Here is a 17,047-nt window from a genome sequence, read left to right as displayed (position 1 = left end):
GGAAGCCATAGATGGTGTTACTGCAGACACCGCTAAGATACTGAAACATTGGATGCTACAGGCCACAAAGAGAGCCTGTCTAAATTACACTTTGTTCAGACAAAGGTTATTTTCTGGGTCATTGTAATTACAGCTGATGGCAAATCCATCTCACCCAACTAAGTTAAAGCAATTTGAAACCTGCCTAAACCGTGCACGTAAAAACAGCTGATGTTTTTTCTAGGTCTTTGTTCTTATTGTAGGACTTTCGTTCCTAACTTTACTGTCTCTGAGGTCCCACTCAGGGTTCTGATGCAGACATCTTCATCGTCCACTTCTTGTCTCACGTGGACGCTTGAGGCTGAACAACGTTCACCGACCTCATGCTTGCTCTTCAGGCTCCTACTTTGGGTCTTCCTGATCTGACCCTACGCGACCTTTCACTCAAACAGTGAATGAGAAATCAGGTTGTACGACTTCTGTTCTTTTGTCCTTATACTTTGATTCTTTTGAAATAGATCACATCTTTCTACAGCTCGACGGCTTAGATACAACACCACTTTGCTCAACATGCTGAACATTATTATCAAGAGGTCGTCTTTGAAGTCTGGCACTTTGCTAAGACACTACTCTGCTCAGGCTGCAGAGTTGATTGTGTTGACTGAAGCTATTAAACTAGCAGAAGGAGAGTCTGTTACCATCTACACAGACTCACAGACGCTCTGTGGAAGCATGGGAAGCTTTGAAGTCTGATTGCAAACCTATCTTACATCATGATAAGGTTCTGCTTTGCTGGACGCTGTCCTGCCACCTACAGCTAATGCTGTTTGTAACTGTCCGACTCACACCATCAGTGAATACTTTGTTTCTGCCGACATGCAGCTGCAGACGCTGCTGCGAAGGTCGCTGCCCAACAGCCCCTCCCTCTCCTGATCCTTGTTTCCTCTCCTGATCCTTGTTCCCTCTCCAACTCTCTCTATCCTTTCCAACTTTCTCTCCCTGTGCTTTAAACATTTTGTACCTCACAGGAACGCAGACTCTGGCTGACGAATGGTTCCACCTGTAGCCATGGAGTCTGGTATGGGCCTGATGGCAGCCGTGCCGCCCAAACACCTTTTCCCCATAATTCAGATTTCCCAACAGGTGAAAACAGGCAACAGGACCATTACACCATCCAACCAGGGGACTGGGCGATTGTTAAGGACTTCAGGAGGAAGCATTGGGACTCCAAACGGTGGCGAAGCCCCTTCCAGGTCCTTCTGACGACCAACACGGCTGTGAATATCGCAGTGAGAGTGACTTGGATCCACTCCATCCAGGAAGGTCCTGGACCCAACAGACGACCCTCCATCTACATCTACACCACACGAGAAAACCACCACTGACGAAAAGAACTAAGAAGGACGACCCTCGCTGTGCTCACACACGCACTGAGGCGAGGCTGCGTTGACCATTCAGCTAAAGGTGTGAGCCAAGCGCCGCCTGAAGCTGCGCCGGTGAATCACACTATCAGACCATACATCTACACACACGCTCCTGAGAAAACACACACACGAGCAGCCTTGAGTTGCCGACGCTGGACGACGTGTAGACTCTTCACATCACAGGAGTGACAGTGACTCAGACGACATTGGGAGGAAACCTGGCGGTGATAACGAATCCCAAGTGTCTCTGTGATCAGCTGATCACAACCTGAAGAACTCCAACGAACTGTCAATACTTCAACACACAGGTTGGAAACAATCTAACGCTACTGTTCAATAAGAAGAAGCAGATTGTTACAGACATCAATTGTAACCTTGTTGCGTTAGACATTTTATGTTACTCTGATTATTGCCTTGATCATATGATGTTTCCATGTAACTTTACACAATACTTTTGAATGAGAAAATTTCACATAATTCACAACACTGAGTTTAAATATTAATTTGGTGTTTAATTTGCTCACAATCACTTTATTCACTGCTACAATTCGTTTTTATCCTTCATCTACAGATGACAGAGGTTATGAGACAAAACGCATCATCATTCTGGTTAAATCCCTGAATCTCCTATTCGCTCTAGACGCAAATGTACAATTAAAGATCCGAAAGCATTAAATCTATCTTAAGAATATATGAAACAGAACCCCACCGGAAACGTATGGCTATCATACATTAATTGTCTTTATTACATTACAATTGAATGGCCGTAGACACGTTGTTAGCAGAGAAAAGAGGCGTTTGTGTTATGTTTGGAGAGGCATGTTGTACTTACATCCTGAATAACACTGATTCTAATGGTATTGTGGCGAAGGCGCTACACGGCCTTCAGAATCTCAGCTAACTCTGGTATAGATTCTTCCTCTTGGAATTGGCTAGACGAGATGTCTGGAAAATGGAAATCTGTTCTCATGTCTGCAGCTGTTTCCTTTATCATTGAGATGGCTGTGATTCTCTTGTTTGGTTTTTGCGTTATCCCACTGGTTAGAGGTGTCATCATGCGTGCGACCTCAGCAACACTCTCGTATGAGATGACACAATGCACTATGTTCAAAAACCCCAACTCTAACTCACTTAATGACTTTGACGATGGTATGGGCTCATTTTCTTCACATGCCGATACAGGGGTTATTCTTGTTTAACTACCCACCAAAAACAGCTCCCAACCTTTTGTCCCTTAGTTACTTCCATTTTATGTGAAGGTGTATTTTGAATCTTGATGAGTTAATACCCTTATTGTTTCATTTGCAAGGATCTTTTATTATTACAGAATGTGATGTTGACAATTTTTATTCCTTTATGGTTTGATTAATGTGTAATCAAAAGGGGGGAGTGTTATGGGAAAAATTGTCTCTTCCTTATTTCTATGTGTCTTCCTTATTTCTATGCAGTTATTATACGAGTTATGACTTATGTTCTGCAATTAATATCTTATGTTTTGTCTTACTGTATGCATTTGACATTTCACCTAGATTGTTCAATGGATGTCTCTGCCTGATAGACTCTCAACTCTCAACCCAAACCCAAGGTCGGGGAGTTGTGTCTCTGTCTGTTGAGACTTGGTGCTCCTTTCTCACAGATAGTTGGACGTCAGCGATGCAGGTGTGAGAATGTAAAAATCTTCACACACACTGCGACAGGGAGGAGATGGTGCATGTAATTTGATTGGGTTAGAAAGACATTCCACCCTAGTCGGACAGAGAAGCTAAAAGGCAGAAGCAACTTGAGGATCGTGGGCTCTTTGCATCACACCTTCGTGGTGTGTGCATTGATCTCCCCAGCTGGTTTTTGGTTTGTTGATGTGCACGATCAACATCCATGCTTTTTATTTGCTTTCCCCATTATTTTTATTTTCTTTATTATTTCAATAAATTGCACAAAAGGACAACTCTCTCTCATCTACTTCTTTATGGAAAATTTCCACCACAGATACAAAACGGGCTTTTAGCACAGAATCGTGATCGCTGTTACAGTAGCCCTCACGCTCACCTGTGAGTTTTTTAATATATATTTTTTTGTTTTGAGCTTGCTTTTAAACCTGCCACACTAAGCCTGATCCCAGGGGATAGTGGCTTGAAGACGCCCCCCCGTCTTCAGCTCTGATGTTCCGCATATTAAACGCAAAGATGGATTTCTGCAAACAGCCCTCCTTGGCTGCACTATTATGCGGATTCTCCTTCTCAAATCATCAGCCAAACATATGGCTCCTGTCATCCTCAGTGCTCAGTCGCACAAAACGGTGATTAAACATATCGTCAACATTTTAACAACCGCGACAATTAGACCTGCGCACACCTTTCCATATAACGACTTCCTGGAAGTCAAACTGTTCACTTTGTGAACTGAGTTGGAAAATGCTAAGTTAGTGCTTGCCTCTGCTAAACCCCGTCCTTTGGGGAAAATGAGCTGGTTGGTTTGTTTTGCTTTGCTAAGCTAATGTTCAACGGCTGCTTATTGCACTGGACTAGCGTTTAATGTGAAGGGAAAGCGCTAATCAACTTTCACTGGATTTATTCCACCGGGATCCCGTGCTGTCATTCGCCTCTTAATTAGACGGGTCTTTGCTCTGCATGATGGAGGAATAAAAGTGTAAATTTGATTCTTCACCTTCTTCACAGATGTATGTTAATACTGGTGTAAAATAACCCCAATGGCCTAACTCGAAACCTTTCCACTTTTTGTACCTAATTTGCTCCCATTACAGGATGCTCATTCTTATGGCGTAATATCCATTCATGTCGTTCTTCAGCTCAGTTCCTCCTGTTGAAAATGGCAGCAGAACATCTGGTCTCTGTGCCTCAGGAGCTGAGAGAGGTTAATGAGGGCAGATGGAAATATGTCTGGTTCACCAAACAGTGAGATTTTAGTTAGACTGTGAAACACGTAAACTACTGAAATATAAATATATTCTGATATGTCTGTGTGGTTAAATCACATGTGGATGTCCATGTGTGTGTGTGTGTGTGTGTGTGTGTGTGTGTGTGTGTGTGTGTGTGTGTGTGTGTGTGTGTGTGTGTGGGTGGCACAGTGATGGACTGGCAACCTGTGCAGGGTGTACTGTACCTGCCTCTTACTGGTAGAGCTGGACAGTACAAGAAGACATACAGTAGTTTGACTAATGGATGGATGAGATAATTGAGATAATACAGTAACAACTGAAGGAAATTAGCAAAAAGTAAATTATAGAATGACTTTGGTGACAAAGTTTGTTTCCACAGCAACCCCAACTTTCCACTGTTTTGACACTAAGCTACTACATGAGAACGGGAAAGCCACAGAAACATCTAGATTTTCAGAATTTTCAGATTTGCCTCCAGACAAGCCTATTTCACGATATCTCTCATCTGAACAAGAGAAACAAGTATTGGCATCAGTGAGCTGACATATATCTATTACACTGTGTACTGTTGCTGCTAATGGGATTTTGGAAGATGGAAATGGAAAGGATGACAGGGAGAGATTGGAAGTGAGGGAACAAGAGACAGACGGAGGGAAGAAAAAAACGCTTTGTTGCAGTTAATGCATAGTCTGGGTGAGGTTGTTTTAATGGCTGCATCCTCAAGTAGCTGTAGGAGCAGTCGCTTCCTGGTTGCTCCTATCACTCGTATACACGACATTTGACCATGTGCTGGAGCCTTTTCAAATGAGCTTAGCTCAGTGTTCACTGTAAAGCTGAGTGGTGGTGGAGAAAGCAGAGGAAACTCTTCAGAAGGTTCCCTCAGGTCATGAGAGGCTTACAGTATGTGTAACACCTGGTTATGTAACTACTGTACTGCATGTGTGTTTAAGGATCCAGCCTGAGGTTTATTGGCTTTAAGGATGAGCCCACTAGAGTTTGATGGAACTGACTGGAACCTCATGTTTTCCTCCTCATTGCGAAAGCAATTTTGGAAGCAGTTTCATTTAATTGGTAATGGTTTCTTTGTTCACATTTGAGTCTGGTCTTTGTTGTGTCACGTCGCTTTCTGTCTGTTTCCTGTCATTCTGTTTATCTACACCTGTGTTCCATTCATGTACTTACTGTAAGGACTCATTCACCCTCTGGATTCATATCCCACTGTTACCAAGTCTGTGTGTTTGTTTGAGAAGCCTGAGTCTTTGTTAACTGGTTGGTTTGTGTCTTGTCTCACACGTGTGGTCGATACATTTGTCATAGTTGATGTTCTCTGTCTCTTTGTGGGTACTCTGTTGTTGTTTAAACAGTTGGATATTTAGGACTTTTATTTTGTTAGATAGCAGCAAACAGCAAAATAGTTTAACTGCATCTTTGCATTTAAAACAATTTGAAATGTTATTTTAGCCCCATGTTTCTGTTTGTGTCCTAATATATATTTATTAAATCATGTATTTTGCATGTGTGCATATGTGTCATGCATTTGTGGTCTTCCTCACTGTTTGTTGGTCCGGCCCGGCTCTGTGTTCAGCGGTCTAGCTCTACATGCCTCAAATATCCCCTGTCAAGGATCCAGATAGTCTGTTGGGCTTAGTAGCTGCCTGTGTGTGTGTGTGTGTGTGTGTGTGCGTGTGTGTGTGTGTGTGTGTGTGTGTGTGTGTGTGTGTGTGTGTGTGTGTGTGTTTGTGTGTGTGTGTGTGTGTGTGTGTGTGCTCGTGCTACAATAGGTTCTGGTGCCAGAAATATATAGCAGCTCTGTTGCATATGCAACTGTACATATATAGGGCTACCTTCTTCTAATCTCACATTTATTGGTTAGTTATAGGGTTTAGTACATTAACTATGATGTTCGTGTAAGCACCCGTGGCTTTTACTTTGAAAGTACTGTACCTATTCTTTTTTGCTCTCCACCCTGTTTCTTGCTGCTTGACTGCTGTTCCATTGTCAGTATTTAAGGCCCCACCTGTGCCACATTGTCTGCTATTCCTGGCCTCTTGATCTTGCTTCTTGTTGGACAATCATTGAAGTTTTGCCCAAGAGGAATTCAAAAGTGTGTTTTTGCTCGGAAGGACATTCTTTCCTGTTAATGAAATGTTAATTATAACGTGCCGTGATAGTTCCTTCCTGCTACAATGGCTTGTGAACATTTCTTTTCAGTGGCGCTCCAGCTTTCAGCATTCCTGACCTCACATTATCCCAGCACAGATGCTAAGCTTCTCCCGCAGACCAGTGTGTGTCTGTGAGTATTCTATCAACATTAAACCTAAAGTTGAGCTTGGTGTTGATGGTCCATCACTTAATAATAACAGTTAAACACCCATAATTTTGTAAACTCCCGTTTCAGGAGAACGGCAGGAGAATATCTGATGAAAAGCGAGGGAAGTATCACCAAAACCAGAATAATCTAAATTTAATACAAGACCTTGAACTTATCTTACGCTGTAGAATGACCGTCATGGTCTGTTTGTCTGATCACTGCACCACGAAACACTGCCTGCACCCTGCATTAACTCCTCAAAAGCGCTGCTTGTTTTGGGGAAGAAAAGCATCTTTATGTGTTTATCAGTAGAAGAAACAGCTTTAATCTCACACTGACTTCAAGTAACACGGCAGAAGAAGGATCGCACACACACCACAAACCAGCCATTCAGAGAGAAGTTGGACATTTCATGTGACTGCGCACATTTCTGCCTGCTGGCACAGACACCACTACGGTTTCTCCAAGAACTTTTCCACCTCGGTCTTTACACGCTCCCTCCGCTGAGCTGCGTCTGTTGGAGGGACCTTTTAATGGACTTCTGCCGGCTGCCTGTCAGCGAGGCTCACTGAGTCAGCGACTGCTCAACTCGAGCCAGCGACGGGCCGTGATTCACATATGCCTGCAAACCAGCTAACCTCAACATGTTGCCAAAGGACTCACTCATTCACAACTCTGCACATGATTCAGAGCATGACTCACTGATTGGTACATGCTTGGTGGGTGTCTGTGCTTTTATCAACCATAAAGCAGTAATCGACACGATTAGATGAAATCAAAACCTGAAAAGAATGGCAGTTACTTCATAGAAATGTTTGCTGTTACTAAAATAAATATATATATAATACATATAGTTATATATAAAGAATTATAAATGTTGATCAGTCAACAATTAATAAAATCTGAAATGTTTTTTTAAAACAAATGCTACAGGCACAAATTACCAGCTGTGTATAAAGTATAGTATTAGTATTAGCACATTGTTACTAATTAAGCATCAATATAGTTTTCAAGAGGTACAGTAGCATTTAAACTGAGCTGTATTAACACTGAAATCCTGGAGCAGCATTAGTGTAGCTCATGAAACCAGCAAACCAGATTACCTGCACTGAGTCGTACGCCTTATACGAATGCACCTACATTAACAAGCAATTAACCAATCGATACTTAGACCTTTCTTCATTCAGTACTACTGAAATAACTGTCACACACTTGATTAGCGTGAATAGATAAGAATACAATTACATACAATTGATATTTAGACAAGATAAAATAATTACATGCGTTTGAAATATTTGGAATCAGCACCGCCATCGCAAAATCACACTGGATGAACATGTGTGTGAAACCCTTGTGTAAACAAACACATCAACCTGAGTCACTAGATCTGTGGCCTGACCCAGTGTCTACACAGTCATGGATTCACTGTGTCTGCACTAGATCCTTCACAGCATTCATTCAAGAACACCGAAGGAAATAAAAGGAAGAAATAGCTCCACAAACCAGAAAAAAAGGAATTGGCCATCAAGAAGATGTGTGATTCAGTCATTCAATTTTCTGCTTTGTTGAGCATGCCTCTGGGCAACAGGGTTATAGTAACTATCTATGACAATTTGGCACATGCAGAGTTATTTACATTTTATGCCTTTTGACATTTATTTAAACTTTACATAATGAAAGGTCACAGCTGTCAAGCTTCCTTTTACTTCAAGTTTAACACACCAGATTTAAATAAACTCTGTAATTAATTTGTTTAACACTGTACTGCTCAATTGGCCTCTTGGGCAAGTGCTATTGTGACTACCTTCAGAGGACAACAGGCAGATATGCTAAGGTGTATGCTGGGATGAGAACGCCTGTCACTGGCCTGACTGTGCTTGCTGGAAATTACATCAATCTGTCACCTCTGGCAGCTCTTTCATCATGTTTTTTGAGTCTCCTTACTCACTAATGGTTGCTGTATTGATGGTAATATGATGAAATTTGTTATAGCTATTAATCAAGTGGTTTCCATTCTCACTTGTGTATTTGATTTGCAGCATTTACTTGATAAAATGTAAGTAACGTTGAACGTTGAACGTTGAGTGTGTGTGTGTGTGTGTGTGTGTGTGTGTGTGTGTGTGTGTGTGTGTGCATGTCGTTAGTGCTTAACTTATTTGTATACGTACCAGCAGGACAGGCACCTTCTGACATGATAAGGACTTCTGACTGTTGCTTGCAGGCATCTCTGCGCAGGAAACACTCGTTCTGATAGTTTTGATTGTTGGAGCCGCACACTGGGGCATAGTCATTGTTGCACTGCAAAGAAAGGAGAGGAAAAAAAACAATAAAAAGAGCAGCAAAAACAAGACAGTGTTTTTAGGTCATTGTGAGGTCATCAGAGGATAAACTTGTCAAGTGTTCACCTTCTGTAATACTGTTGAGCTTATGCTGCATGTAGTAAGTCCCTGTGAAAGGTCAATTCTGTTTCATTACAATAACTCACAAATGGTTGACTGTGTCTGTTTGTACATTGTTTTTTTAACAGTATGTACAGTTTGATTATGGCAGAATATTCATACAGCAAACTAAACATTGTGGAACATTGGAACTTAAAATGAAGAGATTTGTGAATCTAAATTAAGAGTGTGTAACACTGGCTTCACTCTGTGCCGGCAAAATATTAATTAACAAACGCAAATATTACAATCAAGTGAAATGCTGCTGTTGATGGCCAATGAAAGATTTTTGTGTTTTTAAGGGCTTGTAAGGAGGTCAGTTTGGAAAAAATGCAGTCACATTGTTTAATGAGCACAGTTTAAGAAATAAAGAATCAAGAAAGGGATGAAACTACACACACACATACACACACACACACACACACACACACACACACACACACACACACACACACACACACACACACGTACACACGTAAGCACACGGGCACGCACGCACGCACATACGCACGCACACAGTGCAGATGATGCAGAGTCTGACTATGATAAATAACCAGAGGTTATTAATATAATCCCAACCAGGATTTGCTCCATGTTCTTTCTGTATAGGAGTGATAGCAACTTGATATTGATTTGTCTGTGCTACACTACAGGAATAGCAACCTAGTAAAATTTGTCTCTGTTATCTGTGAAAGAGAAAAAGCTATTGGAGATCAGAAACCGCTGCTCCGTAGCCATAGCTCATACCCTGATTTAAAAGTGTTGAAAGATGGGAAAGTGTGCGAAAACGTGTATCTACTGAGTGTGACATCACAAGGACAAGGGGCTTGTTTAAGAGTCCCCACAGGAGCAAAGCTAAGGAGCTCATGGCTCTTTGTCATCACTTCTGTTCCCTTTAACTCTCTAACGGATTGACCTGGAATTTGTTCTCTGTGGACCAAATCATCTGTCTGTGCCCTCACCAAACAGCCCTTGGCTCCCACAGAAGGACATCACAAGAGAAATGCATGCCTGCGTGTTTTACCGGGATGTGACATATGCTGTGCCACCTACAACAGTTTATGACATACTAGATAAAAAATGATCTTTATTCCACAAATGGGGTTGAAAACAGGCCAAAAATGTCGGTACCAACCAAACAAAGTTGTATTTTGTTAGTAATTAGTGTTACATCAGTATTTGGCTGAGCTATCAACTCAAGAGTAACACAAGGGATGCTGCCTCCCTTTTGTGCTATTATTAATTGGAATTAAAGTAAACACACACCCGCTGTCTAACTTGAACATTCAGGCAGCATTATGCCTGTTTTACTTGGTTGGGTGGAAAAAGGCATGACACAGAAGGGTCAGCTAGGTGGCAATATGCCCAGACCTCTGTCTGGGAATGGCTTTGAGGCAACTAAAGTAAGTCACGCTGAGCTTGGATTGTCCAGCCTAGATTTGCTTTCTCTTCGATTGTTGTGTAAATTTAGCTTTTGCCTATAATGAGAGTTCAGAAAATCAGACTGTGGTTTTGTGCATGTTAACATGGTGTGTCTGCAAAAGAGACAAGGCATCTTAATAAATATTCACTGAATATTTTATTTCACTGCTCCATAGGTCCATGTTTCAGCAGATCAAGCAAGTTAGCAACAATGCTAAGCTAAATTTGTACATTTTCTATTTTGCTCCCTAATAATGTTATAACAACCTAAGTTTGGGGTCATGGGGCCAGACAGGTGTCACCCTGTGTTCAATTTGTATGTTTTCTGTGTGGATTCTCCTTGACTCCAAATTACCCACAGGTACTACATGTACATGAATGGGAGAGTGCATGGTGGTCTGTGTCTTTTTCGTAAAAAAATGTCTCAAGTTGACAGACACAGCAGTACAGTGGACTATATCCATCCATAACCCACCCTGGCTGCCACTGAGTAGATGTGCAAGCAAAAACAATGTGAAGCCTGGTTGCCTTTACTTTTAGGTCATCTTGGGTTTGAATATAACAAACAGTTATTATCGCTCTTGTGAAAATCAATAAAATCTCAAGTCTTGACAAACTGGACCTAGAAGGTTTTCAGGAGGAAGAATGGGAAGAGATTCTCATGATGCTTGTATATGCATCATCTCTGCCAAACAGAAATCATCCTGTAAGATTTCAGCTCCAAATCAACCAACCTATTATACAGTAGAACAGCACTGCACAGGATATTGTATTGGAGCCTCAGGTGTTTATATTGTCCAACCATATGAAGATGCTACATGCTGAGATTCAAGAATTTTTATGCATCCTATATTTAATTATACTACTGTGACACACTATTACAGTATGCTTCACTTACAAGTGATTTAAACATAGGAGCTTTATAAAGGACACTAAAGTGATAGTACTATATCTAGATGTTCACAGTAACCGGGCGATGAAAACTATAGGACAAAAAGTCCTTGACTACCACACTAGGGTAATGAAAAAACATTTCACACAAAGTCTGCTTTTTCAAATTTAGCAGAATTGTGTTGCACACACACAAACACACAGGCCCTAATGGCCAAAAGGGGAAGAACAAAAATAACCATGCCATCAATTCAGTAGCCTGGGAGCATCATAACAATCAAGTGTGAACACTGGTTTTAACTAGCTGAAGGGGGGAAATGGCAGAAAACACAGAGAAGATAGCTAAAGGAGGAGGTGGAGTATAGGAGGGAAAGGGAAAGTGCACACTGGCTCTTGATCAAAAGGATTGAGATGCAGGAAGGAGAGACGCTGCAGAGAAGACAAGATGGAAAAATGAGTGAAACTGGGCTTAGAGGGGGGAAGAAGTCAGGGAAACTAGATGGGAGTGCGACAGAAGGAGACTGAGAGGTAATGAAAGCAGGAGGCAAGGCAGGAGTGAGACGCAGACGCCTAAGAGAGAGAGAGAGAGAGAGAGAGAGAGCGAGAGATACAGATGGAGAGAGAAGGGGGGGAAAGAGCAAGCGAGAGAGAAGCCCTTGCTCAACAAATTTGGCACGATAAAAAAGAACCACAATGCCTGAAGAAACTCAGGCACGCAGGGAGAAAAGGATCATCAAATGAAAAAGGAAGAAGAGAAGAAATGGGGACGCAGAGAAAGGGGGGACACAAAATCCCATCAAAGGAGCGCAGAAGGGAAGGAAACAAATGGCAGCCCCACAAAGGTGCTGGGAATAGCTGACTGCAGGGCCCACACTTCCTCCAGCCTCCATCCTTCCCCTCTTTACGCCAGGTGTGATGCAACCCGAGCGAGAGTTGCCAAGGCAGAACCCACGGGTGTGTTTTAAGACGGACCTCTTTCTGGTTGAAACCCTCCTCCACCTCATCGCTTGATCTGCCCCGGCATCTGGGAAGCAGCGATGCAGACGGGGGAGTGGGAAAAGCACGGGACGGAGGCTGCAGCTGCGTGACGCTCACGCCTCACCTGAGTAAGGAGCATCCTGTTCCCCGTGATTGTCTCCAGGCGGAGGAGGATCAGAAGCGGGTGATTTGGGTACAAGAGGAGAAGCTGGAGAGTCAAACCCAATGTCAGAACAGACATCTTCATCTTAACTGAATCTTTCCCCTCAGCTTCCATGAGGCTCGTTGACTCTGCCAACTTCCTGTTTATTCAGCTGGGGCGTCTCTCGACGTGACGCCGGGGTTTACGCAGCGATCATACGGGCTCAGATTCCCTCACACGGCACCAGTTCTGCACGGCGCCACCGTAATGGAGACAAAGGTGTTCTTATTCTAGCCTTCGTCAGAGCCCAGCAGCTTTGATCCACGACGCGCTTGATAACCAGCAGCGTGTGATGCTGGCAGTCTGCACGTTCAAGCTTTGTCAGCTGTTGCGCTGTACAGTGGGTCAGCCTACATAACTGTCAGTGAGAAGCAAATTAAAACAGACAAGGTGTCAAGAACATCTCATCTGGTTTGTAGAAATAGAGGCATTAAAAGTAGGAGAAGGATGCTGAATGGAACAGTCGCTGAGAAAATGTGATCCTCCGCGTCCTTCTACAGGCCGAGTGTGTGTGTGTGTGTGTGTGTGTGTGTGTGTGTGTGTTTGTGTGTGTGTGTGTGTGTGTGTGTGTGTGTCTGGGTGAGGGGGGGTACTGGCCGGGCACATATGGCATGGCCTTATGTGCCCGCTGGCTTGGGATTTGCAGACATTGCCTCACACCTCTGCTGTGACAAACCTGGACAGTGTTGTGGTGTCTCGACTAAGAACACAGCGACAGCAGAGGAGCCAACGGTCCTGTGTGTGTGTGTGTGTGTGTGTTTGTGTGTGTGTGTGTGTGTGTGTGTGTGTGTGTGTGTGAGACTAATGCGAGTTAGTAACAGAAAGTATGGAATATGTGGGGATTTCATGCAGGTAAACCTTAGTGCATTTGAATTTAGATTTTCTGTCAGTCACATTTGCAGCATTTTATGTGCATTTAAGCCTGTTTCCTGTTTTTCTCATTTCTTTCATGTCATTTTACATTGTGTTCCACCCACTACAAGCAGAGTGCCACAAACCACCTGCAGGGGCTGCTGTGGCTCTGCCTACCCTAACAGTTTTTTTTCTCCTATCAGAGTTTCAAAAGCTAAGCTTTGGGACTGCAGCCAGGACCTGTTGTCTCCCTACCCGCCAGGGATCGGTGCATTAGTGCACGTACACACACACACACACATTCACGCACAAAGCAACTGGCACATGTACTGTCAGAGCACTTTGTACATAAAAAGCATCCGCACCTTAGCAGGTCACAACACACAACAGCCCAGCAAAACAGGCAGAACCATCATCATTTATTCTGTGCATCTCTAGCAGCTCCCAATGCTGACTCCTCGGAGCGTCTGACACACGGTAAGTGCCGCTTGATAGGGGTGGAACAAAGGCAGGTGGTGGGAGGAGGATGGGAGGCAGGAGAGTAAGGGGGAATGCAGAGGAGAAAACATGCAAGTACGAGATGGACGATGTGAGGAACAGAGGAGGAGGGAAGGAGTTCCAGCAAACGTGGAGGGAGAGGAGGAGGCTGAAAAGGTGAAAAAGTATGAGTGATGGGGTCAAGAGGGTGATAACGTGATAGCGAAGACAGGCTATGACGGATGGAGGAGGACGTTGTGTGGGAGTGGCGATAGATATACACAACTGAAGCCACATGAGAGCAAAGCGTGCGAGTGGGAGACAAAGGAAAAGGAGAGATGAGGAGCGAAGGCGTGTACATGCATCAGAGCGTGACTGCCATATGTAGTGGAAGGAAGGCGAGAGGGAGAGCTCTGTGAAATGTAGCAGCAGCAAACATGACAGGACATCAGCATCAATAAGTGAGAAAACACATAACTCTAGTGTCCGTCCAGCGTGTGGCCCTCCACCCAGAATAAAGAAGGATCATGCGTCCATGCAATATTCAGCACCGCTCCTCAAAAGCTACAGCAGGTGAACGGTTGCTTGTAAGTGAAGGCAAGTCTACATTTCCAAATTTACTTCATTTTAGAAAACCAACTTGTTTTTAATAAAAGAAGAACAGATTGAGTGTGTTGACTCAGAGTTCAAAGTACAATAGCAGAGTTTGTGTGTAATCGTCTTTTACAAGCAGCTGACTGGCTGACGTGACTCACTTTGCTTTACTGCCTTGGATCAACTTTGACATCAACGGCCGCTGAGATCTCATAGCAATATACATTTATCGATGAACACTGAAATGTGCTTGTAGCCATTACGTTAACGTTCACAGTGGCATTCGTTCCTCTGATGTTAAAACCCATTGATTGCGTGAGAGAGAGAGAGAGAGAGAGAGAGAGAGAGAGAGAGAGGGCGTGTTCTGCTCAGTTCAGCGCTGTGTGTGCGTCTGAGCTCATCGTGGGACGACCCAAGTGTTTCCCCCTCAGCTTGAGTCCCTGCAGACCCACGTGTCCCCTCAGCGTGGCCTCGCTCCACCCCGTGGGTCTGATGCCAGGTTGCTGAGCTTTAAATACGTTCTGGAGGAAGCACCCAGGGACGACTTCACCAAGTGCCCCAAGTGCCTGAAGCACTGTTTGTCATCACAGCAGCGCATTCCCCAAGTCCTTGCGACATCCCTATGAACAAAGCACAGCTCTGATGAGGTTAACAACAACCTTCTTTATATACAACACGGATGTGGTGTCGTTTTCTGTAATCACATTATCCATTTTACCCTGACTTTCAAATAAAAGCACAACAAAAGTAATAACCTGCTCGGTGCCTTTGGAATTTGTCTTTCCGCCCTCCATCACTCTGCGCTGAGCATGATTGTTTGCTTCCACGCGTTGTTTTCCTCCAGACTCAACCATTCTGTTGGCTGGATAGTCAGCGTGTGCACTGTACCAGCAGACTCACCCCGCTCTGGTTCAAGGATTCACACTGTGCAGATGACACGTCTGAATCTCATTTTCTACTCCACTAGTCGTGTTCGACTGACCTTATTCATTAGTATCGTGTTTTCAAGGGTATAATGGTCAAAGCCACAGTGGAAAGGGCGTCGTGTTATCAGCAGAATGTGCCATATTCCGCCAGCACAGGCCTGATACCGACTATATGCTATATACAGGAGAATTCAGCAGCTCTGACACCCAATTCAACCTAAGGTTAAATGCACCAGGAAAGGACTCTGGAACAGCTGCAGTTAACAAAAGATCTCTTTTTGTAGATTTGATGCAGCCATTTGAAAGGAAAGTCAAGACAGTCTGCATATAATTGGAAGGATTTAACAGATATCTTGAAGGCGTTGTTGAGTACTTCGTGTTCAGCTCATCCCAAACCACCTCAGCCAGATTCAGATCAGGAGGTCAGGCCCTCTGACGCACCATTCTATCACTACACTGCTTGGATAAATGGCTCTCACACAATCTAGAGATGCACTGGGTCACTGAGGTTAAGGTTTAAAAACTTAACTTAAGGTTTTGACTTCACGTTTAAGTGTGTCTTAATGAGGGTGTACAGTAGTTCCAGTGACTCTATACTGACTGGGTGGTCTGTGACTTTAAAGCTCCAGGTAACTAGCTTGGGAATGTGATGACCACATGTCATATCGAATACTGGATTTCCACACAGAGGTAGAAGTTGTCTACAGTTGATAAGGTTTCATCAGTTTTAGACCTCATGACAACTTTACCCCTCTCATTCCTTAGATGTGACTTTGTCTTGAACACAAAGGAATCAAACCTGCCACTCTGAGTCAGGTTTAGGAAGTAGCTGCACTGGCATCAGCAGGGGACGTATCACAATCTAATGATGGGACACAGTTTGGCAAATAAAGCGCAGCGCTACAAAATACTCCAATCTGGCAGATGTTATTCCCCAAGAAGGCTTTATCTGAAATGGACTTAGTGCGGCAGCTGCTCCATCAGCAGCTCCTCCTAGGCGGCTAAACGCTATGGACTTAGAGCGAGGCACATCCCTCCACGTCCGGTGTCGCACGCCAAAGGCTAATGTCTATAGGACTATTTATCGTCAGTCTACCAACACTAGATTAGTGGGAGCAGGTTTGCTAACGCTTAAGCTAAGAGCAAACACTTGGCTGACATCGCCTCCTCCCTTCAGCACAGCGAAAGCTGGTGGACACGGCTTTTTGAAGAAAAAGTGTGTGTTATTAACAGGTAACGTACATTTTCCATCACCCCATGAATATTGTACACCTACACCATCATGTATCAAGGCCTTATTACTACACGAATAAAGAGATACAGTATAGGCAACAAGTTCAAATTTTAATACTATAAATATTGGTCATAGGTCTGTAGTGTAAATATCAATCGCTTCCTAGTAGTTTAACAAGGTGAACTTAACTTTTAGTGGAATGATCATATCTCAGGAGGACGATTGTGCATGTGGGCCTGTTCAGTATCCTCCTAAATACGGAGTCAGTGGCTCAGAACTGCTGAAACGGGATTTCATTCGGTTGAAGGACACTCTTGGGAACCTTCCTGTGCAAGCATCTCAGGCTCTACCCTAACATAAAACAGGGGAGTGAAATGCTTCACCAGGCTGCAATCCCTTCATCAGCATGTACAGCATATAGAA

At 43.5% G+C, this 17,047-nt stretch overlaps 1 protein-coding gene across 1 annotated transcript in view; it reads right to left on the bottom strand.

The window, feature by feature from the left end:
• Window positions 1-17,047, bottom strand: part of tmeff2a (transmembrane protein with EGF-like and two follistatin-like domains 2a) — an 85,254-nt gene that overhangs the window by 46,873 nt on the left and 21,334 nt on the right. The window contains exon 3 of the mRNA XM_029136283.3: window positions 8,779-8,908. Within this exon, the coding sequence (XP_028992116.1) occupies window positions 8,779-8,908 (130 nt within the window). The remainder of the gene's footprint in view (window positions 1-8,778; window positions 8,909-17,047) is intronic.

This window comes from Betta splendens, chromosome 21, assembly GCF_900634795.4.
Source record: "Betta splendens chromosome 21, fBetSpl5.4, whole genome shotgun sequence".
NCBI classification, from domain to species: Eukaryota; Metazoa; Chordata; class Actinopteri; order Anabantiformes; family Osphronemidae; genus Betta; species Betta splendens.
This window is presented reverse-complemented; position numbering and strand designations above follow the sequence as displayed.